The following is a 27,895-nucleotide window of genomic DNA, read 5'->3' as shown; positions in this document are numbered from 1 at the left end:
AAACTGAATGAACTTCTTTAAGGAAGCATATGCCTTATCTCCTGAGGTGAGAAAAGTTTTGTTTTAAACCTGTGCTTTTACCTTAAGATAACCTCTTGGTTCCTCTGCATAGTTCAAAAAAATCACAAGGAAAAGAAGAATATGGTCAGTTAGGGCATAAATTTAACCAAAAAAGATGACAAAAGGCTAAATGACATTTACCACTGGTTATTTGAGGCATCTGAATTACAAAAGTATTTCCAGGCCCTCAAATAGTTCACATCAGCAAGAGACATCGGTGCAATTTGAACTGAGCCTTCGAGGCTTCCCTTATTCAATCATTGAGGCTGCATGTGGCTCTGGGGTCATATGTTGGTCACCCCTAACATCAATAAGTATTGTCTTAAGAACTCTGCAATGCCTCCCCAACTTCATGTACCTCATCTAAAATGGCCATTGCCTCCTTCGCATGCCTGATGTGTGGAGTATCGGCAGTGTACTTGAAGTTGTTTCTGAGCTTTGCAACCGATTCCCGATATTTGTTCTGTAAGAAAGTACATTATAGATTTGTAACTGGCTTAGTAAGATATGTATTACAGCAGAATGAAAGAACAAGAGGTTTATTTTATACTTTATCATATGAATTGTAAATGAATAAGCATTTTATGTCTGGAAAATACAAAACTTATGCATCTTTTTCAAGGATAATAGGTCTTTGCCATCAAGCAGTGATATTTGTAGCTCATCTGATTAAACAAACCTGTGGCTGGTGCTTATAATCTGCTATGTGTAGAGATTTACATGCCATTCCAGGTTCAACTGTCCATACAGTTCATTAAATTGCAGCAATGCCTGTCCGGCACATGTAGAATTAGAATATTACACATTTAATCCCCAGCCTATGTCAAGTTTGCCGACCTCAGCTGAGGAAGTCTTTAATGTTTTGGAGGAAATAGTCAAAGATCCTACTCTTGAATGCCATCCAGTTACTCCAATCATAAGTATACTATATAGCACATGCGGCACGAAAAAGACCATCTAATCCAACTGACCCATGTTCCACACTAATATCCTTCAACCTGTCACATATAATACCATTGTCTTAACCTTCTCTGACAATATCTTTCACACCCACAGCCTCTACTACCTGAAAGGATGAAGACAACAGAGTGATAGGAACATGACCAAGTCACACAAAATCCTGACTTGGAAATGTATCAGTTTTCCTTTTATCATCACTGGTTCTAAATTTTGGAACTCACATGTGCAACAACACTGCAAGAGTAACTTTACCAGAAGGATATCAGCAGTTTAAGCAGGTGGTTCACCACCACATTCTCAAAGGTAATTAAATGATGGATAGAGACCGGTTGAGTCCCAACTGTCAGCTCTCACGGTTGAATAGACAACCAACAATTGTTCCACACATGTTACAGCACATGAGCATAGAACTGAAGGGTGAAAGCTACCTTTTGAACCATATACTTCAGCAGAATCACCATCTCCAGAAGGAAAAGGTTGGAAGCTAGGTAAAAATTAGGAGGCCTGACGATGAAATAGAGAGCTGTGTAGGCATTTGTCTGAAAACAGCTATGCTGAGTATACTGCACATGTCTTTAGTTCATTATAGCATGAGCAGAAATATGTGTCTGCATATAAAGATGAATTACGGTTGGTTTTATCACAATATCATCACGTTACCAAAACTTGTTCATGTAAATATCTCAGGATATCCAGTCAAAGTGTGTGCCTTACCGGGCTGTAGAGCACCTTGTTCTTCTCTGCCAGCATCAAATCAGGAGTGTCCCATACATAGCACCCAATTCCTTTCAAGCAATCCAAGTCCTCCTTGTATTTAACCTAGTTAAGAAGTAACCATTGTTACTGTGAGTGAAAGATGTTGCATATAAAATAGCACATTGAAGACAATATTTTAGTACTTTAAATACAGATCAAAATGAAGGCCAATAGGCATATAATGAGCAAGATCAGAAAAAAATCAGAAAAAATGTTTGCTCTCAAAAATGTGCGTATTCGTGTGTGTGTGTGCCTGTCTGTGTATGGGAAAATCAGTGTTGTACACCTTCCAGTCTTACAAATTAATCTCTTGGATACAAGATAATCTCTTGGAATATGAAGTAAAACCCAATACCCTATGGCAAATCAACAGCCTCAGACGATAGAGAGAGACAGGGTACGGAATGAATTATCTTTTATATAAAGCAAAAATATATGGTTCCTTCAAGATTTATAGATATGAATATCATAAGGATGGTTTAAAAAGCCATTTTGAAGTCATTGCGACAAATATTGAGTGGGAAATCAAATATAACAGAGTAGGAATTTGTCCTTAGTTGTATATGTCATTAAAGTAATGCATAAATGTTGAATTCTGCTCCTGAAATGTGATTGCATTGATTTCAGCACTTTTGTGCATTTAGCACATCCAAGAGGGGGCAAATTTCTAATGAAATGATTGTGTTAAACCAACATTTATTTTGACTACATTGTACTGCATTTTTAAAAAAAGATTGTCACTTAAAGTATTATCTTTCATTTTATCCAAGTATCATTTAAGACCCTGATTAAAACTATCAGTGTAAGATTGCCATGACCATTACATTTTCTAGTGAAGTCAGCTAACAGCTGAAACAAGAGACTCACGTTGCTGATTGCATCAGTCACAATTCGGTGATGGAAATGCTCAGGTAGATCGGCAATTGATCTCCACAGCCCCAGCTGTTGGATATACTTCTCCCTGTACTTCACCTAGGATCAATGCAAGGAACATGTCATTAACCAGAGAAAAGCAAACTGTTAGGAAACAAAGTGCCCTGGGATAAGGAAGGATATTTTATGTTTCTAATCTTGTAATCTTCAGGAATGCCCATGTTGGATTGTGAGGTTTTGCACCCTTTGAGTAAGAACATAAGTAATAGGATTCAACCTGTGGAAATATACTCTAATTTCACTCCAACAGACCTTATTTATAACATTGATTGAGGGGACCAACAGGAAGGCCAAATTTTATTCATGAAAGATGTAAACAAGACTGACTGATTTATAATAAAACTTGGCTGTGATTTAACTGAAAGATAAGCTAATAGTAGTGTGAGCTTCAAAGCTTTTCTAGTAATATGGCACACACTGCATCAATGGTAGTGTTCAGAGCAATCAGCTAATAAGATACAAACCAACTACAGCCAGGTTAACTGCATCAATATGGCAAGTATGAGATTCAGTCTGACTCCATTGTGTGAACTGTTTTAACTATGTTGTATGATCTGTTGGAGGAATGCCAGGGGAAATTTAAAAACAAAATTACAGGAAAGTTCTCCCCACTATGGTGTTGGGTAGGGGTTCCTGGATTTAGACCCAGTGACGATGAAGAAAGAATGCTATATTTTCAGGATGATGTGTTATTTAGAGGGGTATTTGGAGGGGAAATATGCAAGTGGTGTGGAAGCAACAGGCTTGTGCATTTCAACTACCCTATTCCTCTCAACTTAACAGTACTACTCTGCATATTTGTTGGAAGCAGTAACCAAATATTGTTTTAACATTTAAAGTAAAATTGGCGGGGATGTTCCCAACTGCAAATTTGCTGAGGTTTTGACCAGTGGTGACAAAATTTTATGTTCCAGCATGTTTTTGAGAAACCAATAAGATTTAAAAACAACTTTGCAGATAGTGGACTCTCCTATTGATTTTTTTTCTCACAGATGAGAAGGTAAGACTTGGCCTTGTTGGAAGCACAGTTGGATTGCTGTTTTGATTATGAGAACATTGCCAAACAATTTGTTCCTGTAACATTAACTATTGAAGAAAGCAATTTCAGTTATCACTTCAGCAGGATGGAAATGAAGTGTATTTTAGTCAATTAGTTTTTGATAATATATAAACCATAGTGCAATTACATCTGGGAATGATGAACATGAAGGCAACTTTGGTTGGGAGCCAAATAAAGAGTTGTGCCTAGGTCACAACTGAAATTTGACCATTTTGTCAGTAAACATAGTACATGATTATATTCTGATCACCTATGTTGTGCATACAACTTGCCTTCAGTTAAAAGGCTGAGGTTAGAGGAAAGGGATAGGGTTTTATGTTGTACAAAATTTTATTTGGGTTGTGTATCAGTATTTGCTGATTGAGAAAGTACAAAATATTTATATGATCTGTAATTTCACACATGCATGTGATTTTGCAATCATTTTAAGAAAAGTTATGCTTTATCTCCAAAATCTTTATCTCCAGTTGTTTACTTCATTTGTCAGAATACCGAAACTTGTTGGAATGACTGGTAACTAAAATCTTGCACCTTAACTTGCAATACAATCAGTACAGAAAGGAAGTAAGCTGAGTATGTACCTTTGTGCATGTCAGGTGTAGTTTGAAGGACCATAAATCATGGTTTGAAAGATAACCTAATGGTATTGCTAATCCAACATCACATGTGCAATTATGAATGGTACAACAGTGCAGCCAGGAGAGCTGCTACCTCACAGTGACAGTGGCTTAGGTTCAATCCCAACCTCAGGCGCTGCCTGTGTTGCACATTCTCTCAGTAACAACATCGGCTTCCTCCGGATGCTCCAGTTTCTTCCCACATCCCAAAAACATGTAGGTTGGTAGGTTAATTGGCACTAGTGCGTGGGTGAATGGTAGAATCTGGGGGAGGGGGGGTGTTGATGAGAATATGGGGAGAATAAAAAGAATGGATTAATGTAGTGTAGAAGACAATGGGAAGGGAGTTCTGGTGAACAAAGGGTTTCTCTCTCTCTCTCCTGGTAAACAGCTTGAGCCACCTGCTCGTGAAGCTCAGAACTCCTTATCAGCCAAGCTGACTTCAAGGTCACAAGGAGAGTTGTTTGTGACTGTATGTGAAAGGTGTGTTAACCTGTCTGGGACCAATGGTAGTGTGAGCTGGTCAAGCATACCTAAATATGCGTATGTCAGTGCAGTAGGTGGACACCCACCGGAGAACAATGTATTTGAGTTTGTTAGCATGTTGTATTCCTTGAGTCAGGCCACATGCAGGGAAGAGCAGCACTGACTTTTTGCTTCTCCATGTACCCCCTACTCCCGTTAGTGTTAAACTAATAAAGCATTGATCGTAAGTTTTTTGGTTCTGCTGTTGTCTGATTTATTACAGAGCGTGGGTTAACTTTTACAGTAAGATTAGCATAGTGGCTGATAGCTAGCATAGACTCAGTGGGCTGAAGGGCTGTGTCTCTGTCATTGATTGAGGGGATGATCAGGACAAACAAAGTAAGGCACACAATTAAGAATATTTAATGTACTGCCTTTTACATAGAAACCACCTCATGGAGCTTTACTGAAAGGCAGTAAAACATCACAATGCCAAACCACAGAAAGGAAACCTAGTCAAAGAATTGTTCTTTTTTCAAGGAAAAGTAAAGAACTGGGAAAGTTCAAAGAATATCAAGTCGAGAACAATGAAGAGGATGTGCATAGAAGAAAACAATTAAAATTGAATTCACCCAGGAATATTGAAATTCCATAATGATTGTCATTAGTCTAAGTTCAGTCCAAGTGTCTGTCAAAAGGGAAATGAAAAATGGACTATCAATATTCCCTTATGATCATGTCTAAAGAATGCAAAATTGTGTATAAGGAATAGCCAAACAGTACTGGACAGATACTGTATGCACCCTCATTGAAATATAATCTGGTCCCATTCAATGATGTGTTGGATGCCCACTGTGATATCAAAATATACTGGTGGTTGCATCGCAGTTCTCCAGGGTGCCCTCCTGATCTCAGTCATGCCATCAGATGTTGATATGAAGTTGCTGATACACTTTTCTCCATAGGCAAGACCCAGTACTGAGAAGAATCACTGCAACCAGTTCTTTTGGGCTGTTCTTCAAAAGAGGTCATTATTCCATTTAACATACTTATTCAATAAGGCCTTTGAAACAAATAAAATCAAAGACACCATCTACTCAAAAACATGTCAACATACCTCACTGATATCATCTGTGACTTTGCGATGGTAGACAATATTCAGAGCATCCTTCACTGTCCTGTATCGCCCTTTAGCATGTTCAAAGGCTTCTTTGTACCGTAACTATTAAGAACAAAGAATATGTCTATTTAACACTTGAATGATCATAGAAGAATACAAAGTACCGTTTACATTGAAAAACATAAAAATTCAATACATACGTCACTGGCGATGGCATAAGCTTTCTTATATGACAACAGCATTGGTGTGTCTGGGATGCATACATATTTGCTCTTCATCTTTTCATATTGTTCCTTGTATTTTTTCTAAGGGAAGAAAAAGGTGTATCAGAATAACTACTATATGAACTTTTCACACAATTATTATTTAGCATAATTAACTTATTACGATTAGCTGTATTTATTGAAAATGCATTTTTAAAATGTTTATTAATTTAAGTCATATTTTATTTGTTAACTTTCCTGTTTTTCATGTAAACACATTGGACACCCAGGAAGAACACCCCAGGAATAGGAATAGGAGTAGACCACGACCCCTCAAGCATGCCTCACTATTCAATACATTCATGTATGATCTGCACCATCCCTCAACTTCTGTGCAAATTCCCCATACCCCTCAATTCCCTGATATTTCAAAAAAAAATCCACCTCCTCCCTAAATTCTACAGCTATCCAGCCTCCTCAGTCCTCTGGGATAGAAAATTCCAACAATTCAACAATCATGGAGTCTTAGCAAAAAATCATCTTTATTGCAATAGAGGGGGGAATTTCAAGTTCAGATTGCACTTTTGAGCAAAACTTGAATTTCCATGGCCATTAGTGAATCATAGATACAGAAGGAGACCATTCCATCTGTTTCTGCCTTCCAGCTCTTGATTTGTAACCCCATACATTACTTCTTTTGCACAGTGTTTTCAAAACATTTTGTTACAATTGGGACCTGCCACACAAAAAAAAAGGCAATACTCCCATTTAATTAATCACTCTGGCATTTTCTGCTCATTGAGCCTTTCAGGAAACTCTGAAAATAATATTTCAGTATAAGGACACTAATAGACAAGTTACAAAATATTATTTTAATACAAATTTACCTGACTACCAATGTGCATGTAAATGGTTCACAATGGTTTTATAAAATCACAAACAGTAGATTAAACACTCGTTTATATATACTTCTTTATGACAAATTCTTTATCAAATCTGTTATTAAAACTTCAATATTTCAAGGAACTTCCTTCCAAATACAAAAATATTTCAAAACATCATGTAGTTAAACACTCCAGAATTGTGCTGTGTAGCTTTTACTTTTGATAATGTGCAAAAAAATTTCAGTAGAAATGAGGAATTTCTGGAAACTTACACAATCCTGGGTCCAATTTGAGTCTGCTTTGATAGCAGTAAAAGTGGGGACTCTTGGTCAATAAGCTTTATCTCAGTAATTTTTTGGTAAATGTGTATGGTTTGCTGGTGAATTTCTTCATTTCTTGAAATTAATCCATTAAAAAGACCCATATTTCTTCCCATCAGCAAGCATTAAAGGCAAATCTTTACTGCTTACCTCACTGGCAAAATGCTTGACGTGCTTGGCATGTTCCAGAGATGTGGTTTGTACATGAGGTGTGTAATGTGGTCTATCCTTTGTAGCTAATTCAACATACAAGTACTGATGGAGAAAAGAGATGAAAATTAATAAAGGATTTAATAACGAACAGTACTTGGCAGGTCTCACTTAGTCTATGCATTATTTCAAACTACCATACCAAAATTTGAGGACTGATCTACATGACAGTCCCTGAACTTCTCACTTTCTTTGTTGTTGGTGCATTTGCTTTTACGAATTAAAATATTTCTGACTGAATCAAGGAGAGAAGTAAACAGTGATGGTTCTTTAAAGCAACTTGGCTCTCCTAACATTTGTTTTGTTGGTCAGTGCTAAACCACAGGCTGTTAGTTTTACTATAAAATGAAATTTAAACAGAGCACACATCATATCTTGCGAATTTTAAAGCCATCAGGCAGACACAGCATGGATTCAGGAAGGGCAGGTCCCGTTTGACAAAATTATTGGAGTTCTTTGAGGATATAATGAGCACAGTGGATAGAGGGGAACAGGTGGATATTGTATACTTGGATTTCCAGAAGGTGTTCGACAAGGTGCTGCATAGAAGACTGCTTGGGTTTCCTCTGGGTGCTCTGGTTTCCTCCCACATTCCAAAGACGTACAGGTTAGGAAGTTGTGGGCATGTTATGTTGGCACCTGAAGCGTGGTGACACTTGCCGGCTGCCCCCAGAACACTCTACCCAAAAGATGTATTTCACTGTGTGTTTTGATGTACATGTGACTAATAAAAATATCTTAATCTGGAAGAGGGGACCAAGTGTAGCATTTCTAAGTTTGCTGATGACACTAAATTGAGTGGAAAAGCAAATTGTGCAGAGGATGCAGAGAGTCTGCAGAGAGATAAAGGCAGGTTAATTGAGTGGGCAAGGGTCTGGCAGATGGAGTACAATGATGATAAATTTGATGTCATCCGCTTTGGAAGGGAAAATAGAAGATCAGATTATTATTTAAATGGTGAAAGATTGCAGCATGCTGTTATACAGAGGGACTTGGGAGTGCTTGTGCATGAATCGCAAAAGGTTGATTTGCAGGTACAACAGGTTATCAAGAAGGCAAATGGAATGTTGGCCTTCATTGCTGGAGTGATTCAATTTAAGAGCAGGGAGGTTATGCTGGAACTGTACAGGGTATTTGTGAGGCTGCACCTGGAGTATTGTATGCAGTTCTGGTCTCCTTACTTGAGGAAAGATATACTGGCTTTGGAGGCAGTGCAGAGGAGGTTCATCAGGTTGCTTTCGGAGATGAGGGGATTACCCTATGAAGAGAGATTAAGTCTCCTGAGACTATACTTGCTGGAATTCAGAAGACTGAGAGGGGATCTTATAGAAACATATAAAATTATGGAAGGGATCAATGAGATAGAGGCAGGAAGATTATAGTGTAATATCTAATAAAAGTCAATTTAAAGTGTGTGTTGGGGTTTCAATTGAAATGACATCCAATAGTCTAGAAAATCTGCTGGTCTGGCACCACAGGAGTCCCAAGCATGCTGGATTATTGGAGTTTTACTGCATGTAGAATATTTTTGGTAAATGACTGTTCACTGTTACCTTTATTTCTTACTGTCACTGTCACAGTTGTTATGAACTAGGTTACTATTGGTGAATGTCCCTTTAAGATAGAGTACAGTGTGTGTGTGTGTGTGTGTGTGTGTGTGTGTGTGTGTGTGTGTGTGTGTGTGTGTGTGTGTGTGTGTGTGTGTGTGTGTGTGTGGTGCTGATGACAACAGAAGATAAAGGATGTAATGATGTTTTTGAAGCAGTCGGTCGGAGTCAGACAGAGGAGAGAGAGTGAGAGAGAGAGACGAAGGCCTGCTAGTTTCTCTATTGATGGATGAGAAACAATAACTGTGCCTGTCACTACAATCCACATATGGATTTTTGGAGTAATCCAGTGGACTCCACTTTGTTGTTAACCTGTAGAGGGAAACAGGTATTTGTGTGGACCGCCACGTCTCGGATGCTTTTCAGAGTGGCAGACACTTCGGAACAAAGCAGTGGAGTTCACTTTGTTGCTGACCTGTAGAAGGAGGCAGGTATTTGTGTGGACGGCCACGATTCAAGTGCCTTCGGGGTGAGGTAAATCCGGTGGAGTAGTCATTGCTGAGTAGACACTGAGGTGTTGTATGGGTTCTGTCGTGGAACATTTGGATTTCGTAATCTCTATTTTCTCTCTCTACATCTATGTCTTATCTTCAGTCAACGGTGGTTGTTGAAGAAGCCTTTGCTAATGTTTCACCTTACGGCTTGCTGAACTGAACTTTGAGAACCATTCCCGGACTTGGAGTTTGGGAATTTGCCACACACACACTATGAGTTTAGTTTTTGGGGTTAATGTTTAAGATTTAACATTTTTACTTCTAACACTCTAACATTTTTACTTTTATTTTCCCTATTATCATAAGTAGTTATTAATAAAGTAGTTTTTTTAACACTGATACATGACTCGGAGTATTTCTTTTGTTGCTAGTTTGTAAGACAGTTAACTGTCACTTTTCAAACATTCATTCTTATGCTTAACCTTGTGAAAGGCTCATTAAATATAGTTTAAGAGCTGGAATCAAAGATTAGTCCTGACTTTCAACAGTACGGCAGACATAAATGCCTTGATCTGTTTGATTGGTCTATGTATCCAGAGCAATCCATTCCAAACTGGATAATTATTCAGTGAGTTTTAAAGAAATTATTTATTTCATTTAACAGGAGACTGTTCCAAATATTGAGTAAGACATTTCTACAATTTCTAATCATAATAGAATTGTTAATTTTAAATCTGTGTCCTTAAGGTCTGGACAAAGTCTGCAACATATATATTACTTACAGCTAATTCAATTATTCTGTGCAGTTCAATAAAAATCTGATCATTTTCCCTCTTTGTTCTTTTCATACACGAATATCCACATCTGTGAACTTCTCTTGACAATTTTCTTAGATCAATGTAATAAACTTGGTCTAAGTCATCATTGTTCCTCTTGTTTGAGCCTCTCTACCCAAATCTGGCATCAAAGGTGACTGGTGTAATGATTAGAATATTCCCAAAGAATGGTCAAAGGGAGCAAGTGTCAGAAATTGGAGACAGGATGCCCCTAATGGAAACATTGGGTACATACCTGGCTCTGAAGCTGCTGACCATGTTTGGCTCGGTTAAGGTCCACAGTTCCAAGTGTTGTTGTGTACTTAGTCTTTGCTTTGTTCCCCTTGGCACGGTACACCAGCTAAAATTGGCAAGAAATGTGTAAGTGTGTGATGGCCATCAACAATAACAATACCTTGTTAAAAACATGGCTTATGTTTTAACCATTCTCAGACCTATGATTAGCTGAGTGTCTAATACAGATTAAAACCACACCATTAAAATCTCTAATAATGAGTTAAATCCTCACCTAGAATTTGTTATGAATATGGACCAGACACATTATCCCCTTACCTGGAACAGATGGAGTTCCTCTGGTTGATTTTTGTTAGGTAAAGTTGAAGAGGAGATGGAAGCAAGACAGGTAAATAGAATCAAGGAGCAAGTCAGTCTTGATCTAACTGAATGACAGAGCAGAATTGAGGGGCTGAATGGTTCCCTGTTGACCTTAAAGATACATTCTTCCTAAGAGCTCAGGTAAGGTTGTCAAAGCCAAAGTTTAGGGATTCCCAAATGCCTATAGGAGTATTGTTCATCCAACTAAAGCTGTGCAATTTATCAGTCAAGAGGACGTGTTAGCTCTGCATGGCAAGCTGGGGTAGACCAGTCTACATATTAGGGTAATAACAGTGCTGGTGCCTAGTGAGAAGAATCTCAATGTGGGTCCATTTGATTAACCAGGCTAGGATGCCACTCATTAAGAATACTCAATAATGCTGCGGCTCTCTAGCTCTGGTGTTGGATTGCCAGGTCTACTGTAGAAAGTGGCTATTTCCAATTAAGCATCAGAGGTTTTGTTTCACCTCCACAGACAGAGCAAGCACTACCTGACTGATACAAAGCTCATGAAAGGATTTGAGCCTGATAAAGAGAGAGGAGGAGTAGAAGCCCCTCAGAGGCAACACAACCAAGCATAAAGTATGAATGCAAACATCTGTGTTTCTCAAACGGAAACATATCATGGTAATTTTATTTTTAACTTGGAAGTGTGGTGACTCAACCACAACTACTTTCCTCTGCATACCTATTCTTACCGTGGAATATCAGCTTTATGATCGATACTCAACCTGCCCCTCTTGGTCACCTTCAGCAGATGCCATGCCAAGTCTCATGACATTCGCACAACAAGCTCACATTGGTGGAAGAACCTATGCTCGTGGTATGGCGGTTGTCTCAATGTTCTTTGAAAAGCTCACTGTCACCATCACGGGAGAATTTGGTAAAATAACACACCCTTTTGTCCTGAGAAACAGAACCTACAGTTCTCCATGCCTGCAATTAACTTCACATAGTTACTACTAATTTCTCATACTAGTTTTGCTCTGAGCTTTAAAGGAGGAATAGGGTCATAAAGTCATACCGCACAGAAACAGGCCCTTTGGCTCACTCTGTCCAGAATGACCATCAGGTGTCCAACTATACTGAACTCACTTACTAGAACTTGGTCTAATTCCAATTCTTCCTCAGATCCCCTCTAAATTTCTTACCTTTTACCGATGTCCTCTAGACTCATTCCACTCCATCTTAGAATTTCAGATTCTAACTTTATAATGATCAAATGAGAATACAATATGTTGCCATTAGCTATTGAAAAAATGGCAACATATTGCATTCTCATTTGATCATTATAAAGTGGCCCTATGGCTATATACTTACATCACTCAAGTGAGTCTTCAGTTCTGTCACACGTCTGTATTCAGGAGTATCAAGAACAGAAGTATGTTTGTCAAGCATTTTCTTGGCAACTTTATCATAGCCAGTCTGAAAAACATACAAAGGGGAAGCTTAAAAAAAAGTTTTATTTTCCATTTCTTTTACTGCATTAAGAGCTGAAATGATTTCAGAAATGTCACCTAGTTAAATACCTATTGTCTCTGGACTACATTTGGTATAAGAACTAATGAAAGCCCTTCATACTGACACATCACCTCTGCTACTGTCTCTCTCTACAGATGATCTCTGACTTACTGAACGATATGAGCACTTTATATTTTACATATCCTGCTCTTGTCTCACAATAAGGGACATAAAGGCAATGAAAATGTAATGTGATCATGGCTCGCTCTTACTGCCATAACCAAGCTACACAGCTATGTGATTGCTTGTACTCTAGACCTCTCTCCAAACTGATTTAACATTAACAGACGTCAGACACTGCATCACTAGAAATTCACCCTTGGATGGCTTATGTTAAACTTGTAGTGCATTGTACTCTGCTTCTGAAATTCAGTTTTATCAGTCTCAGTACAACTGAATCTGAATATAATTTGCAACAAATATCATGTTGCCAGTTTAGTGCTATCTATTAAGAATAAATCCCTCCCTCCTCTAGTCATCCCAAGACCGGACGTGTGCTAAAAATGTACATTTGTTTGGTTCCAAAAGCAGCAACTTTAAACCTTTCTCTGTTACAGAATCCCAGTACTTTCTTTTCATCTGAGTAATGTAGAATCAGTCTTACTTTGGCACATTGGTATTTTAGAGCAGAAATCTTTGCATAACAGTGATACCTCATTGTAGAATCACAAGACAATTCATTTTCCTTTCACTTACAGTACCTGGCACCAAGAGCTGGTTATTGACTTTAGGAAAGGGGGCAGTGTACATGCACCTGTCTACATCAACGGTGCTGAGGTCGAGAGGGTTGAGGGCTTCAAGTTCCCAGGAGTGAACATCACCAATAGCCTCTCCTGGTCAAATCACGTAGATGCCACAGCCAAGAAAGCTCACCAGCACCTCTACTTCCTCAGGAGGCTAAAGAAATTCAGTTTGTTCCCTTTGACTCTCACCAACTTTTATTGATGCACCATAGAAAGCATCCTATCTGGATGTATCAGGGCTTGGTACAGCAAATGCTCTGCCCAGGACCGCAAGAAACTGCAGAGAGTTGTGGACACAGCCCAGTGTATCACAGACATCAGCCCCCCCTCCTTGGACTCTGTCTTTACCTCTCGCTGTCTTGGTGAAGCAGCCAACATAATCAAAGACCCCACCCACCCAGGTCATCCTCTCTTCTCTCCTCTTCCATCGGGTAGAAGATGCAGGAGCCTGAAGGCACGTACCACCAGACTTGGACAGCTTCCACCCCAGTATGATAAGACTATTGAATGATAAGATGGACTCTGACCTCACAATCTACCTTGTTGTGACCTTGCACCTTATTGCACTGCACTTTCTCTGTAGCTGTCACACTTTACTCTGTACTGTTATTGTTTTTACCTGCACTACATCAATGCACTCTGTACTACCTCAAAGCGCTCTGTACTAACTCAATGTAACTGCACTGTATAATGAATTGATCTGTACGATCGGTATGCAAGACAAGTTTTTCACAGTACCTCGGTACAAGTGACAATAATAAACCAATACCAAGACCAATATTAAAAAAGGAAAACATACCCAGAACGTGTGGAAGTCACGCACTCGGACCATTTCAGGAGTTTCATACAGGAAGCATCCAGTGCCCTTCAGCCATTGAAGATCTTCTTTGTACTTATTCTATATGTGGGATAGTCACAATCTTAGTACTGTCCGGGAAATATTAAATTAGAAGTTGAAGCAAAATGCACAAAAAAGCAAGAATTGATTTGATGCTTACATCGCTGGTTATTTCACCAACATATCGATGATGGACCAGCTCAGGAGTGATAGGAAGAGAAATCATCTCCCCTTTGTGCCTGAAGTACTCTGACTTGTATGACAACTAAAGCAAAACAAGAATTCACATCATTTAATTATTTGCACCCCTGTAAATCTACTTGGTGTAATAATTATGGCAAGCTTTGTTCAATTAATAAACTTACGTCGCTGATTGCCTCCTGTGTGGCTTTAACTTGACGAATTTCTGGAGTGTCAGGTATGGGATGAATCTTGTCTTTGTGGGTGTCATAATGTAATCGATACAGTCGCTGTACAAGGGCAAAATAGTAAATGCATCATTGGCATAACGAAGGTATGTGTAAGACTTTGACATTTGTTGGTCAATGAGATTATGTTAACAGCAGGCCTGCAGTACCTGGTTCAAGATGTTATCTGCTTTTTTGGCTGCTGTGATGCTGATGGTTTCAGGGATCAATGTGTAGCCTCTTGCTTTCATGTGTTCATAAGCTTCTTTATACTTCAGCTGGGAAAAAAAAATCTTTTGGAGTGATTGTCAGTTTACAAATAATACCCTAATTATAACTTGAGCTTAGAAAATACAGAGAGGAATATAAATGTCTGTCACATGGATGGCCTTTGATTCTACACCATTGTATTTAATGCTGAAATCTTTCTGGATTTATATGATCTCTTGTGATAACACCACTGCCTGCTTTTTCCACAACAGTTTTCCCAATCATTCATCTTAAATGAAGGAGAAAATTAGTGGAAATCTCGGACGAACAATTGCTCCGGCAGCTAAATCCATCAGCAAGCAGTCAGTTACACAGAAGAGGGATATTGCTCTGGAGGGGTCTCCATAATTGTGCACTTTTGTGTCTCCTTCTTCAGGGTCAGCCACTCTCCTGGAGTCACCTCCTACTCCTAACCCCACCCTCCTGGAGTCACCTCCCATTCCTAGCTCCACCCTCTCAGAATCTCCCACCACGACCAGCCCCAGACTTGTGGTACCAGCAGGGTAATCATTGAGCTAAATGAAGGTTTATATTCTCGATAGTTACACTCTCCAAAAATCATTTGTGGTTTGTTTGAACAGTATCCATTGAGTTTTGGATTTTATTTAAAGTGCCCTGATGTCAGAACAAGGTGCTTAAGTGAAGAAAGCACCATGTTGTGCTGCTTTCTGGACATGGCAGTTCTAATTTACATCATGAGGGTTGAAAAGTGAATTGCTTGACCATGACAGTGTTAGATGAGTATCAGGTACTAGGAGAATATCTGTTGCACCGAAAGGAATCACAGTTCAATGGAAGTATTAAGTCAATTTTGCAAATGCCAAAATTTCCTCTGGAAATAATCATTAACACAGTTTACTCTGGGTAAAATCAATCAAGTATCATGTGGCACTGAACAAAATGTAATCTACACAATGCAATTTACAGATAGACCTATTTTAATTATGTTAATTGAAGGATAAAGATTAGCTCTGACTGTCCGAAATGCCTGTGTGAACCCATCTGTTCTTTGAAATAATGTGATTTCTTTTGTGTCCTCCTGAAGGGACAGAAAAAGCTTCAGTTTATAATTGTTGTTACCTAAAAGAGGGCATCTCTGACAGTGCAGCACCACTCTGGTAGTGCACTGGGGCATTGCTCTGGATTCCATGCAGAAGTCACTAGAACTATATCCTTCTGTCCCAGAGGTGAAAGTGTTACTGTAGAGTCTTGGCTAATCACAAAGAGGAGGTAGGAAAAAGGAAAGGCAGGTGGCTAGAAAGCAAAAGCTGTTCTCCAACAAATGCTGCTGGTGTTGTGTAGAAGGAGTTTGATATTCTTCTCGAACAGGTTTTGGGAAGATGTGACGTTGGTCAGCAAAGTCTCATGGTCTATTGACATTTAAAACAAACTAGAACTGCGGCTAAAAAGCTGCACAGATAGCAGCTTGAAATTGGATATATCGGGTGTATTATCAGATTTCAAAGTCTGTTCAGGAGTGTTATGGACTCAGTGAAAGTCCCTTTAAGATAGAGAGTGTGTGTGTATGTGTGTGTGGGGCGTGCTTACGTCAATAGAAGATAAAGGACGTAATGACGTTGTTGAAGAAGTCAGAAGAAGAAGAAGAAAGAGAGAGAGAGAAGGGAGAGAGACACCAGCCTGCTTGTTTTCTCTATCGATGGATGAGAAACAATAACTGTGTTTGCCACTGAAATCCATGTATGGAAGTTGGAAGTAATCCGGTGGAGTTCACTTTGTTGCTGACCTGTAGAAGGAAACAGGTATTTGTGTGTGGACGACCACGGTTCGGATGCTTTTCGGGGTGAGGAAGTCACTACCGAGTAAACACTGAAGTGTCGTTTGGGTTCCATCGTGGAACATTTGGATTTCGTATGTACTCTCTCTATGTTTTTCTACATCTACATCTTATCTTCAGACAACGGTGGTTGTTGAAGAAGCCCTTGCTCATGTTTCACCTTATGGCTTGCGGAACTGAACTTTAAGAACCATTCCGGAACTGGGAGTTTTGGACTTTGTCACACACACACACACGAAGAGTTTAGTTTTGGGGTTAACGTTCGAGGTTTAACATTCTTGAATTCTAACATACTAACATTTTTACTTTTATTTTACGTATTATCAATAGTAGTGATTAATAAAATAGTTTTTAACACTGAATCATGCTCAGTGTGTTTCTTTTGTTGCTGGTTCGTGACAGGAGATAAAACACCTTCTGAAGATACTGTGATTGTAAAATTTGTTTATCCTGGCAATGAAATCATATCTCTAGATCCAGTGGTCATGTCCAAAATAAGGTATGAATTGAGATGAACATCTCCCCAGCTATGAATTGTAATGCAGATAGTCACAAGAGGGTACATGATTACGTAAAGTGCAGGAATAACCAGTAATAGGAAAACTGAAGCCCCATTTGGGCAAGGACTTGCAGCAATAGATGATGGGCTGACCATCATTGTGCCTGTGTGCACGTACTGAGATTGTAATTTTTATCCTTGTGTATGGTATGTAAATATTGATTGTAATTGATAATAACACACATTTAATTAGGCAAATCAAACCATCTCTGATAAGCAAATAGTATACGTCTTTATAGATTAATGCACAGGGGCTGAGTATGATAAAACCGTGTGACTCTGTGCCTCTAAGAACGAATGTTGCAATACTTACATCACTGCAATACTTACATCACTGCGGTTATGGTCAACATGCCTGGCATGTTTAAAGGATGGCATATCTACTGGAAGGGTATATCCCTTGGGGAGATTGCTCCGACCAACATCACGGTATAGGTTCTGCAAAAACAATACAGTCAGCTCCAAATAGAAGGAAAGGCTTCAGGTGACCAATTAAAAACTTAAACTGAGTCAGGTGTTTACCTCACTCTGTAATTTATTGGCTTGTCTTGCTCTATCCAGCTCTATAGTCTTTGTGGTTGGAGCAACCTTGCCTTTAATATTTGTCATATATTCATTCCGGTATACTTTCTGCAAAACAGAGGGTAGAGAATTGATGAAATGTTTGTATTTTGCGGGATAATAGCATTGAAACTCACCAATGGTGGTCATTGATTGTGGACTTCAGGAAGGAGAAGTCGGGAGAACACATGCCAGTTCTCACTGAGGGGTCAGCGGTGGAAAGGGTGAGCAGCTTTAAGTTCCTGGGTGTCAATATCTCAGAGGATCTATTTTGGGCCCAACACATTGATGCAATCACGAAGCAGGCACACCAGTGGCTCTACTTCATTAAGAGTTTGAAGAGATTTGGTATGTCACCAAAGACTCTTGCAAATTTCTACAGGTATACAATGGAGAGCATTCTGACTTGTTTCATCACCACCTGGTATGGAGGCTCCAATGTGCAGGATCGAAACAGGTTGCAGAGGGTTGTAGACTCAGCTAGCTCCATCACAGCACAACCCTCCCTGCCATCGAGAACATCAAGAGGTGGTGCCTTAAGAAGGCTGCATCCATTATTAAGGACCCTCACCACCAGGGACATGCCTTCTTCATGTTACTGCCATCAGCGAGAAGGTACAGGAGCCTGAAGACCCCCACTCAATGTTTCAGGAACAGCTTCTTCCTCTCTGCCATCAGAATTCTGAATTGTCCATGAACCCATGAACACTACCTCATTATTCCTCTCTTGCACTACTTATTTATTTTTGTAACATATAATAATTTTTATGTCTTTATGTCTTGCACTGTACTGTTGCCGCAAAACAACAAATTTCACAACATATGTCAGTGATAATAAATCTGATTCTGATTACGTTGTATTACTAAAAGCAAATTCATAATGTCAACGTGATTTCAAAAATTCCAAAGCTGCTGCTGCTAACAATTCACCCCTGGGTAGCAGGATGTGCTCTGGTTGTACCCTTCCTGGAGTTCAGCAGGAAAAAGAACACTTAAGTCAAGTGCCTTGCACTTTTGGCTTAGATTTACCATAAAAATCTGCAGTGGGTCAGAGGAGCTGCAGCAGATCTTTCCCACTGCCTAGACTCAGTGCCTGTGATACCACCTGCCCAGATGCGGTGGGCCAGTCGTATTGACTCTCTGTATCTGAGAAGTGGAGCAGTGAGGAGGCCACAGGCAGGCACTTTGCTGAAACCCTGCTCCAGAATCCAGATTAGTACAGACATTCACAGTTTATCGATGCACCATAGAAAGCATCCAATCTGGATGCATCACGGCTTGGTACGGCAACTGCTCTGCCCAGGACTGCAAGAAACTGCAGAGCATTGTGGACACAACCCAGCACATCACGGAAACCAGCATCCCCTCCATGGACTCTGTCTATACATCTCGCAGCCTTGGTGAAGCAGCCAGCATAATCGAAGACCACACCCACCCAGGTCATTCTCTCTTCTCTCCTCTCCCATCAGGCAGAAGATACAGGAGCCTGAGGGCACATACCGCCAGGCTCAAGGACAGCTTCTATCTCACAATGATAAGACATTTGAAAGGTTCTCTTACATGATGAGATGGACTCTTGACCTCACAATCTACCTTGTTGTGACCTTGCACCTTGTTGTCTACCTACACTGCACTCCCTGGTAGCTGTGATACTTTACTGTGTATTCTGTTATTGTTTTTACCCTGTACTACCTCAATACACTCTGTACTCTATATCTGCACTGTGTAATGAATTGATCTATACGAACAGTATGCAAGACAAGTTTTTCACTGGACCTCGGTACAAGTGACAATAATAAACCAATACCAATACCAAACAGTTCAAATCATTTAAAAATATTAGTACATCAGATGCAATTAAAAAAAAACAGGAGTAACTACCATCAAATAATTAAGTTTAAAAAGTAAAATAATTCATTTTTTTCCATAGGCTTGAGTCTGCATGCCAGCCTTCCCTGGGATAAAGTCTGAAGGGCCAGATGTGAAATAGATCCTGATGTATTACCACTGCAGGGCTCAATGATGTTAGCAGCGAGGGAATGGGAGGGCAGATGTGTTGGCATTTGATCTCCAGGTCACTTTGGACATCCACATTGAGCTATGAGTGGCTGATAGCTGGTAGTTCCCACAGAATTGGCATCAGTCACTTAGCTGCATATAAGGTGTATGTAAGCTACCTGTTACATTTTAACCAATTATGAATTATAAGAAAACTATTCCTGCCACAAAATGTTGTAATAAGCCACTTATCTTTGTTTTCTGACCAACTGCTATCAGCAGAAGTTAATGACCTAGCTTATTGCTATATACCCTCCTTTCATACATTATTTCAAGATATACTTACATCACTCAGCTGTTGAGCATTGGTGACAGCCTGCAAGTAGACTGGGGTATCCATGACTGGTGTGAAGTTAGACTTTGCTGCCTCAGCCTTGGCCTTGTACTGAATCTGCAGGGAGTAAGCAGAATTCACCAAATGATAAAGGATTGTTTAAAGAAGTGATCCAAGAGAAAGCTTAAACTGGCAATGTCAAAGTCACAGCAGGAGTGAACTCATTCCAACATACATCACTTCGCAGATCATAGGATTTCTTGGCGTGAAGAATCTGTGGAGTGTCCCATACGTTGCATCCAATTCCTTTAAGCCAATTAAGGTCATCTTTGTATAGAACCTGGAAGGAAAAAAAAGAGAACAATTCGCTTTAATGACACAGGGATGAATTTTATCTACTTCAGAAGCCACTTCTTGCTGAAGGAAAAAAAATGTTCTGGAAATAGTAAAGGGAAACCTCCTTGCACACCAAAGGCAGGTCATAAGCAATTCAAGCTATGCACATGCAGCACTTTGTATCAGACAGTGAGCAGTCTGTTCATTGAATTGATAGGGTCTGTGGGAGACGTAGCACATGTCTGAGAATATTTGTGGAGCCTGAAGCAACAGGAATACTCCTTCTAAGGCCCACAATATTAGGCTGCTGGTTACTGGGTAGAACCCACAACATTATGTACCTATCTCCCCAGTTCCAACTCAGACGCGCATGTGGCAGGGAAGTGGGATGCCCAATAACTGAGCAGTCAGCAAGTCACCCAGATTAAGCTGGTGAGACATAGACCCAACAATGACATGTACATTTTAATGGTGGATTTGGGTGGGTATTGCCAAATATCTCTGTACTCTCACTGTGTTCTTCTATAAATTCCTGTACTCACATGTTTCTTCACTCTTGATGGTATAGACCTCTTGTTCGGGCACATTTCTACAGGCACCATTTGCTCTCTAGTTGGGAATGGCAGAACTGTTATTCCTCCCACCCTCATTTGCACATCCATACTACCCAACAAATAGCAACCCCATTTTTGAGAGGATCTTGAATGAGATAGAAAGGAGGTGAAGACCCAGCACCTGTCCAGAGTCAGCTATTGGGCAGCAGAGAAATTTATGTGCTTAAGTCCTGCATTAAATTGAGATGTTATGTTCTAGAGGACTATAGAATGGAAAATGGTGTGAATTAGCTATTCAGGGTTAGGAATAGATCAATCATCTGGAATCATTCAAGGAGAAAAATAGAAACTGCATAGGGGAGCATAGATTCCTTCTGGAGGGATAAAATAAGAGGAGCTGAATGGTCCTCCTCATCCACATTAATCCTGCAATGTGTTGCTACGTATGATAAAAAAATATTCAGCCATGGAGTGTCATTGTTTGACACTGAGAAACAAACACTTCACAAAATGGTTCAATAATGAGCATAAACAAGCTCTGCATTCCCCTTTGTACCTCGGGGACGCTGAAGTCAACTTTGCAAGCATGGTTATGATCGCCTTACTCAGCAAAGGTCAGAAATCAAACCTCAAACCTTTTTTTGTCTGATTATACATGACCCCATTGAATTAGGCAGAAAACTACATAAAAACGGATCACTTGGCTCATTGAACCTGTTGCAGCATTTTGAAAGAAGCATCCGATTAGAACTATTCTTTTGCTCTTAAAACTATGCCCTACAATTGCTTCCCATTTCAATGTTGTATCCTATTTCCTTTTGAAATTCAAGATTGAATCTGCACCACACTGGCAGGAAGGTTTGTCAGATGAATGCTAATAATTTTTTTGTTGGCCTTAACAAAATTCAATAACATACATGCAGTGGGATGGGATATAAAATGAAGCCCAGCACTTACATCGCTTAACTGTTCGTTGACTTTCCTGGCATGAATATTAATCTGTAGATCTGGCAGGCACGTCCATTCATGAAGGTACTTGCGATAGTCAATTTCGCTGACCTTGGCCTGAGTGTCTTTGGCAGCAATCACCTCCATCATATCGGGCATGATGTGTATCTTCATCTTGTTCCTTTCATAATTTTCTCTATACAGACGCTGCACAGAACATAATGCAGAAAGGTCAAGGATCTCTGGACTTTCACCCTTTAATCCATTCTTATTAAGCAAAACCTCCAAAATAGTCTGAGAAACAAAGGACTGCAGATGTTGGAATCTAGATGAAAAGCACGATGATGCTGGAGGAACTCAGCAGGTCAGGCAGCATCCGTGGAGAAAAGCAGGCAGTCAACTTTTCGGGTCAGGATCCTTCTTCAGGACTGAAGATGGGAAAAGGAGAAGCCCAATATATAGGAGGGAAAAGCAGAGCAGTGATAGGTGGAGAAAAGAGGGGAGGTGGGGTGGGCACAGGGTGGTGATAGGTAGATGCAGGTAAGAGGTAGTGATAGGCAGGTGGGGAGAAGGAGGGGAGAGCAGATCCACTGGGGGATGGGTCAAAGGTAAGGAGAGAGAGGAAAAAAAAGTAGAAAAAAAAGAGGCTAGGAAAGGGAGGAAGAGGTTGTTTGTGGGGAAGGGGGGTGGGGATTACCTAAAGAGGGAGAATTCAAAATTCATGTCATTAGGCTGCAAGGTTCCAAGACGGAAAATGAGGTGCTGTTCCTCCAGTTTGCGCTTGGAATTCTCCTGGCAGTGGAGGAGGCTGAGGACGGACAGACCGGTGATAGTATGGGAGGGGGAGTTGAAGTGACTGGCAACAGGAAGGTGCAGGTCGCGGTTACGGACAGAGCACAGCTGTTCTGCGAAATGGTCTCTTGTCTATTTTGGGATACAAATAAAATGCAGCAACAATTACTCTTATCTGAGGGTAATTTTCTCACTCCGAAAAACAACTGTAATAGCCCACTGCAGATCTGAATGCTTCCTTTGCCAGAGATCTGTAATTTTCAAAAAGCTATATTTGATATATTAACATGAACGATATACAGCACACTTAGAATTAAGAACTGCCCAAAATAATTAGGTATTGAAGCTTACAATGAAAGAGAATAGTGCATTTTCCCTTTGCATGCATGTTAGTATGATGAATGAGGGCTATGCACTTGCTTTGATCTGATTCTGGTCTTGATACCTTAGAGCATTGTTGGGAATGTAAATGTTCATAGTAAGTTAAATGTTACAGTGACTCTTAACAATCACTTTTTTTACTGGTCATGAGTTGGGTTCCCCACACACATTTAATCTAGTAGAATTTTTTGTGCTTATTCCCAAGTGCCAGGGTCAGGGACATCTTGGATCAAGTGCACAGCATTTTTAAGGGGAAGGGGGAGAAGCCAGATGTTGTGGTGTGCATTGGCACCAACGACATAGTTAAGATAAGGGATGAGGTCCTGAAGAGCGAGAATTGGGAGTTAGGAAGGAAGCTAGAAAGCAGGACCTCAAGGATTGTAATCTCTGGATTGCTGCCTGTGCCACACGCCAGGGAGGGAAAGAATAGGAAGATATGGCAGACTAATGAGTGGCTGAAGAGTTGATGCAGGGGGCAGGGGTTCAGATTTGTGGATCATTGGGATCTCTTCTGGGGTAGGTATTACCTGTACAAAAGGGATTGGTTACACCTGAACTGGAGAGGGACCAACATCCTTGTGGGTAAGTTTGCTAGAGCTGTTGGGGATAGTTTAAATTAGGTTGGCAGGGGGATTGAAACTGGAGTGTTAGACTAGAAGATGGATCCATTGGTGTAGAAGTAGATGCGATGTGTACAGAGAAGGTGAGGAAGGTGAGGCAGGGGATAGGGCATAAATGCAGTCAGTTAGATGGGTTGAAATGTGTTTACATCAATGCAAGAAGTGTTAAGAACAAGGATGATGAACTAAGAGCATGGATCAGCACATGTGATTATGACGTTGTGGGCATTACAGAGACTTGGCTGTCACCAAGTCAGGAGTGGCTGCTTGAGGTTCTGGGGTTTGGATGTTTCAAAACAGATAGGGAAGGAGGTAGAAGGGGTTGGGTGGTGGCATTGCTAATCAGGGATAGTATCACAGCTGTAGGAAGGGAGGACATCATAGAAGGATCACCTATTGAGTCAGCATGGGTTGAAATCAGAAAAAGGAAGGGACCGATTACTCTATTGGGAGTATTCTATAGGCCTTCAAATAGCCATCGGGACACTGAGGGACAGATAAGTAGGCAGAATTTGGAAAGGTGCAAAAATAACAGGGATGTTGTCATGGGTGACTTTAACTTCCCTAATATTGATTGGCACCTGCTTAGTGCAAAAGGTTTAGATGGGGCAGAATTTGTTAGGTGTCTACAGGAAAGATTCCTGACACAGTATGTGGACAGGCTGACTAGAGGAGAGGCCATGCTGGATTTGATATTAGGCAATGAACCTGGTCAGGTGAAAGACCTCTCAGTGGGCAAGCATTTCGGGGATAGTGACCACAACTCCTTGTTCTTTAGCAATAGCCATAGAAAAAGATATGAGTGGACATTATGGGAAAGTATTTAATTTGGGGAGGGCAAATTACGATGGTATTAGGCAAGGACTTGGGAGCGTAAACCGGGAACAGAAGTTCTCTGGTAAGTGTACCACAGAAATGTGGAGGTTGTTTAGGAACCACTTACGTGGGGTTCTAGATATGTTTGTCCCTCTGAGACAAGGAAAGGACTGTAGGGTGAAGGAACCATGGTTAATGAGAGAGGTGGAAGGTTTAGTCAAGAGGAAGAAGGAAGCATATTTAAGGTTTAGGAAGCAAAAATCAGACAGGGCTCTTGAGAGTTATAGGATAGCCAGGAAGGAGCTTAAGAAGGAACTTAGGAGAGCTAGAAGGGGACATGAGAAGGCCTTGGCAAGTAGGGTTAAGGAAAACCCTAAGGCATTCTGAACATGTGAGGAACAAGAGGATAACTAGGGTGAGGGTAGGACAGTTCAGGGATGGGGGGGGGGGGGGGGTTAGAAATGTGTCCGGAGGCGAAAGAGGTAGGGGAGGTCCTAAATGAATATTTTGCTTCAGTGTTCACCAGGGAGAGAGACTTAGATAAATATGAGATTAGCGTAGCAAATGTGTTGGAGCATGTCAAGCTTAAGAAAGAAGCAGTGTTGGAGCTACTAAAAAGCATTAGAATAGATAAGTCCCTGGGGTCGGACAAGATATACCCCAGGGTACAATGGGAAGTGAAGAAAGAGATCGCTGCAGCATTACCAATGACCTCTGAGTCCTCCCGGCCACTGGGGTGGTACCGGAGGATGGCAAACGTTGTTCCATTGTTGAAGAAAGGTCAAAGGGATAATCCTGGGAATTATAGACCCGTGAGTCTTACATCAGTTGTGGGCAAACTATTGGAGAGGATTATTAGGGATAGGAGTTATGAGCATTTGGAGGAGCATAGTCTTATTAGAGATAGTTAAAATGGCTTTGTGAAGGGCAGGTCATGCTTCGCGAGCTTAATAGAGTTTTTTGAGAAAGTGACAAGACAAATTGATGAAGGTAGTGTGGTGGTGATAGCAAGGCGTTTGATAAGGTTTCCATGATAGGCTCATTCAGAAAGTCATGAGGTACAGGATCCGTGGAAAATTGACTGTGTGGATTCAAAATTGGCTTGCCCACAGAAGGCAGAGTGTGGTTGTAGGACGGAAGTATTTGACCTAGAGGTCGGTGACCAGTGGTGTTCTGCAGAGGTCTGTTCTGGGACCCCTGCTCTTTGTGATTTTCATAAATAACTTAGAAGAGGAAGTGGAAGGATGGGTTGGTAAGTTTGCAGATGACACAAAGGTTGATGGTGCAGTAGATAGTGAAGAAGTTTGTTGTATGTTGCAACGAGATTTGGACAGGATGTAGAACTGGGCAGAGAAGTGGCAGATGGAGTTCATTCTGGAAATGTGTGAAGTGATACACTTTGGAAGAATGAACTTGAAGGCAGAATAAATGGTTAATGACAGGATTCTTAGCACTATGGAAGAACAAAGAGATCTTGGGGTCCAGGTACATAGATCCCTCAAAGTTGTTGCACAAGTTGACGGGGCAGTTAAGAAGGCGTATGGTGTGCTGGCCTTCATTAGCCAGGGGATTGAGTTCAAGAGCCGAGAGGTAATGTTGCTGCCCTATAAGACACTGCTTAGACGACACTTGGAATATTGTGTTCAGTTCTGGTCACCACATTGTAGGAAGGATGTGGAAGCTTTGGAGAGGGTGCAGAGGAGATTTACAAAGATATTATCTGGGTTGGAGAGCATGTCTTATGAGGAGAAGTTGAGTGAGTTAGGGCATTTCTCTTTGGAGCGACGCAGGATGAGAGGCGACTTGATAAAGGTATATACGATTATGAGAGGCATAGACAGAGTGGACAGCCAGCATCTTTTCCCCAGGGTGGCAATGGCCAATACTAGAGATCACCTGTTGAAGGTGTGTGGAGGAAAGTTCAGGGGAGATGTCAGAAGTAGGTTTTTTTTACACAGAGAGTTTTATACTGCTGAGGGTGGTGATAGGGGCTGATAAGATAGGGTCATTTAAGAGACTGTTAGATAGGCACATGGATGAAAGAAAAATAGAGAGTTATGGGAGGTGAAGTAAAGAGGGGGCTAGACAGAATGGGGATAATATTTATATAGGTCGGCACAACATCGTGGGCTGAAAGGCCCATATTTTGCTGTACTGTTCTATGTTATTTTGAGGAGGTGACACTACATGATTCAGGAGTGTTCAATCCCCAATATATTTAATCTCTGGAATAGCTAAGAATAACCATTTTTTGCAAAACCTGTTGAAAATCATGTTGACCAAAAAAACTCATGATTGTATTTGGAGAACAATATACATTATTCAGGCCCAGTCATTCTAAGTATGTTGTGTAATCTGAACACTGACTTACATCAAGGATTAATTTTCCAGTCTTCAGGCAGTGTAGTGTATGTGGATCTTCCTCCACAGAGTGCGGCACTGTGTAGAGAGCCTTGAACTTCTCATATTGTTCCCGGTACTTTATCTGAAAGTTTGAGCACACACAGTTTTGGCAACCTCAAACAAACAAAAAATGAATAGAAAAAGACATGATGGGACCTTTTGATTGTTGCCAGTAGCACTTACTCTGAGCAATCAGCTTAGTATCTGTCTTATTTTGGTTTGCATATGTGGTTATGATTCTCTACTTACCGGACTAAGTATATTTTTCTGATTCTTGGCCAAAGCTATTGAGAAGGAATCTCCGGGGATTGTGTAGCTTGTCGCTTTCACTGTATCCCAGGCTTGTTTGTAGGCATTCTAGCAAAACAAAAAGTGGATGAATATGGTTCAATCCAATCCAAGTTCCTGATAAATATTTCAGTAAAAGAGAGCTACAAATGCTCCTGTGATCATGAGTAAATAAAATTGAATATTGATACCTGGAGAAAATCCAATAAGACAGCAAAAATGTGTGGCACCAGCACATTCATTGTAAATTTGTTATAATATTAATGGTTAAGGGATTTTGACATTTTAAGTTAACAAATAAGCCAACTACTATTTAGCATTTTGCATGACTAATAAAAGCAGCTAGCATAGCTGATGTTAACTAAAGTTTAGTTAATGACATGAAACACAGGAGCATAACATAATTAATTCATGAATATGAGCAAAGTGCTGCACTGAATTGGAAACCTACATGCTCTTCATCCTCCCTGCTCTCTCCCTGCACTGACATCTTCCCCTTCTAACTTTGACTGTAGTTATAACTGTCAAATGTGGATCTGTGGGGAGCACTTTCTCTTCTAGAATAGCATGTCGTGGGCTCGCCACATTGCAGAGACGATTCCTTGAAATAATTCATGATACATAGAACATAGAACAATTACAGCACAATTCAGGCCCTTCGGCCTACACAGC

At 40.4% G+C, this 27,895-nt stretch overlaps 1 protein-coding gene across 1 annotated transcript in view; it reads right to left on the bottom strand.

The window, feature by feature from the left end:
* The window catches only part of neb (nebulin), a 269,812-nt gene that overhangs the window by 78,062 nt on the left and 163,855 nt on the right, over positions 1-27,895 (bottom strand). The window contains exons 96-114 of the mRNA XM_052025719.1: positions 27,185-27,292; positions 26,904-27,017; positions 21,933-22,130; positions 20,321-20,425; positions 20,098-20,202; positions 17,715-17,822; positions 17,523-17,630; positions 14,739-14,846; positions 14,527-14,631; positions 14,322-14,426; positions 14,123-14,221; positions 12,380-12,484; positions 10,701-10,805; positions 7,529-7,633; positions 6,172-6,276; positions 5,969-6,073; positions 2,644-2,748; positions 1,735-1,839; positions 419-523 (exon numbers count right to left, since the gene is read on the bottom strand). Coding sequence (XP_051881679.1) covers positions 419-523; positions 1,735-1,839; positions 2,644-2,748; positions 5,969-6,073; positions 6,172-6,276; positions 7,529-7,633; positions 10,701-10,805; positions 12,380-12,484; positions 14,123-14,221; positions 14,322-14,426; positions 14,527-14,631; positions 14,739-14,846; positions 17,523-17,630; positions 17,715-17,822; positions 20,098-20,202; positions 20,321-20,425; positions 21,933-22,130; positions 26,904-27,017; positions 27,185-27,292 — 2,103 coding nt within the window. The remainder of the gene's footprint in view (positions 1-418; positions 524-1,734; positions 1,840-2,643; positions 2,749-5,968; positions 6,074-6,171; positions 6,277-7,528; positions 7,634-10,700; positions 10,806-12,379; positions 12,485-14,122; positions 14,222-14,321; positions 14,427-14,526; positions 14,632-14,738; positions 14,847-17,522; positions 17,631-17,714; positions 17,823-20,097; positions 20,203-20,320; positions 20,426-21,932; positions 22,131-26,903; positions 27,018-27,184; positions 27,293-27,895) is intronic.

Source organism: Pristis pectinata, chromosome 1 (genome assembly GCF_009764475.1).
Source record: "Pristis pectinata isolate sPriPec2 chromosome 1, sPriPec2.1.pri, whole genome shotgun sequence".
In the NCBI taxonomy this organism is placed as follows: domain Eukaryota; kingdom Metazoa; phylum Chordata; class Chondrichthyes; order Rhinopristiformes; family Pristidae; genus Pristis; species Pristis pectinata.
This window is presented reverse-complemented; position numbering and strand designations above follow the sequence as displayed.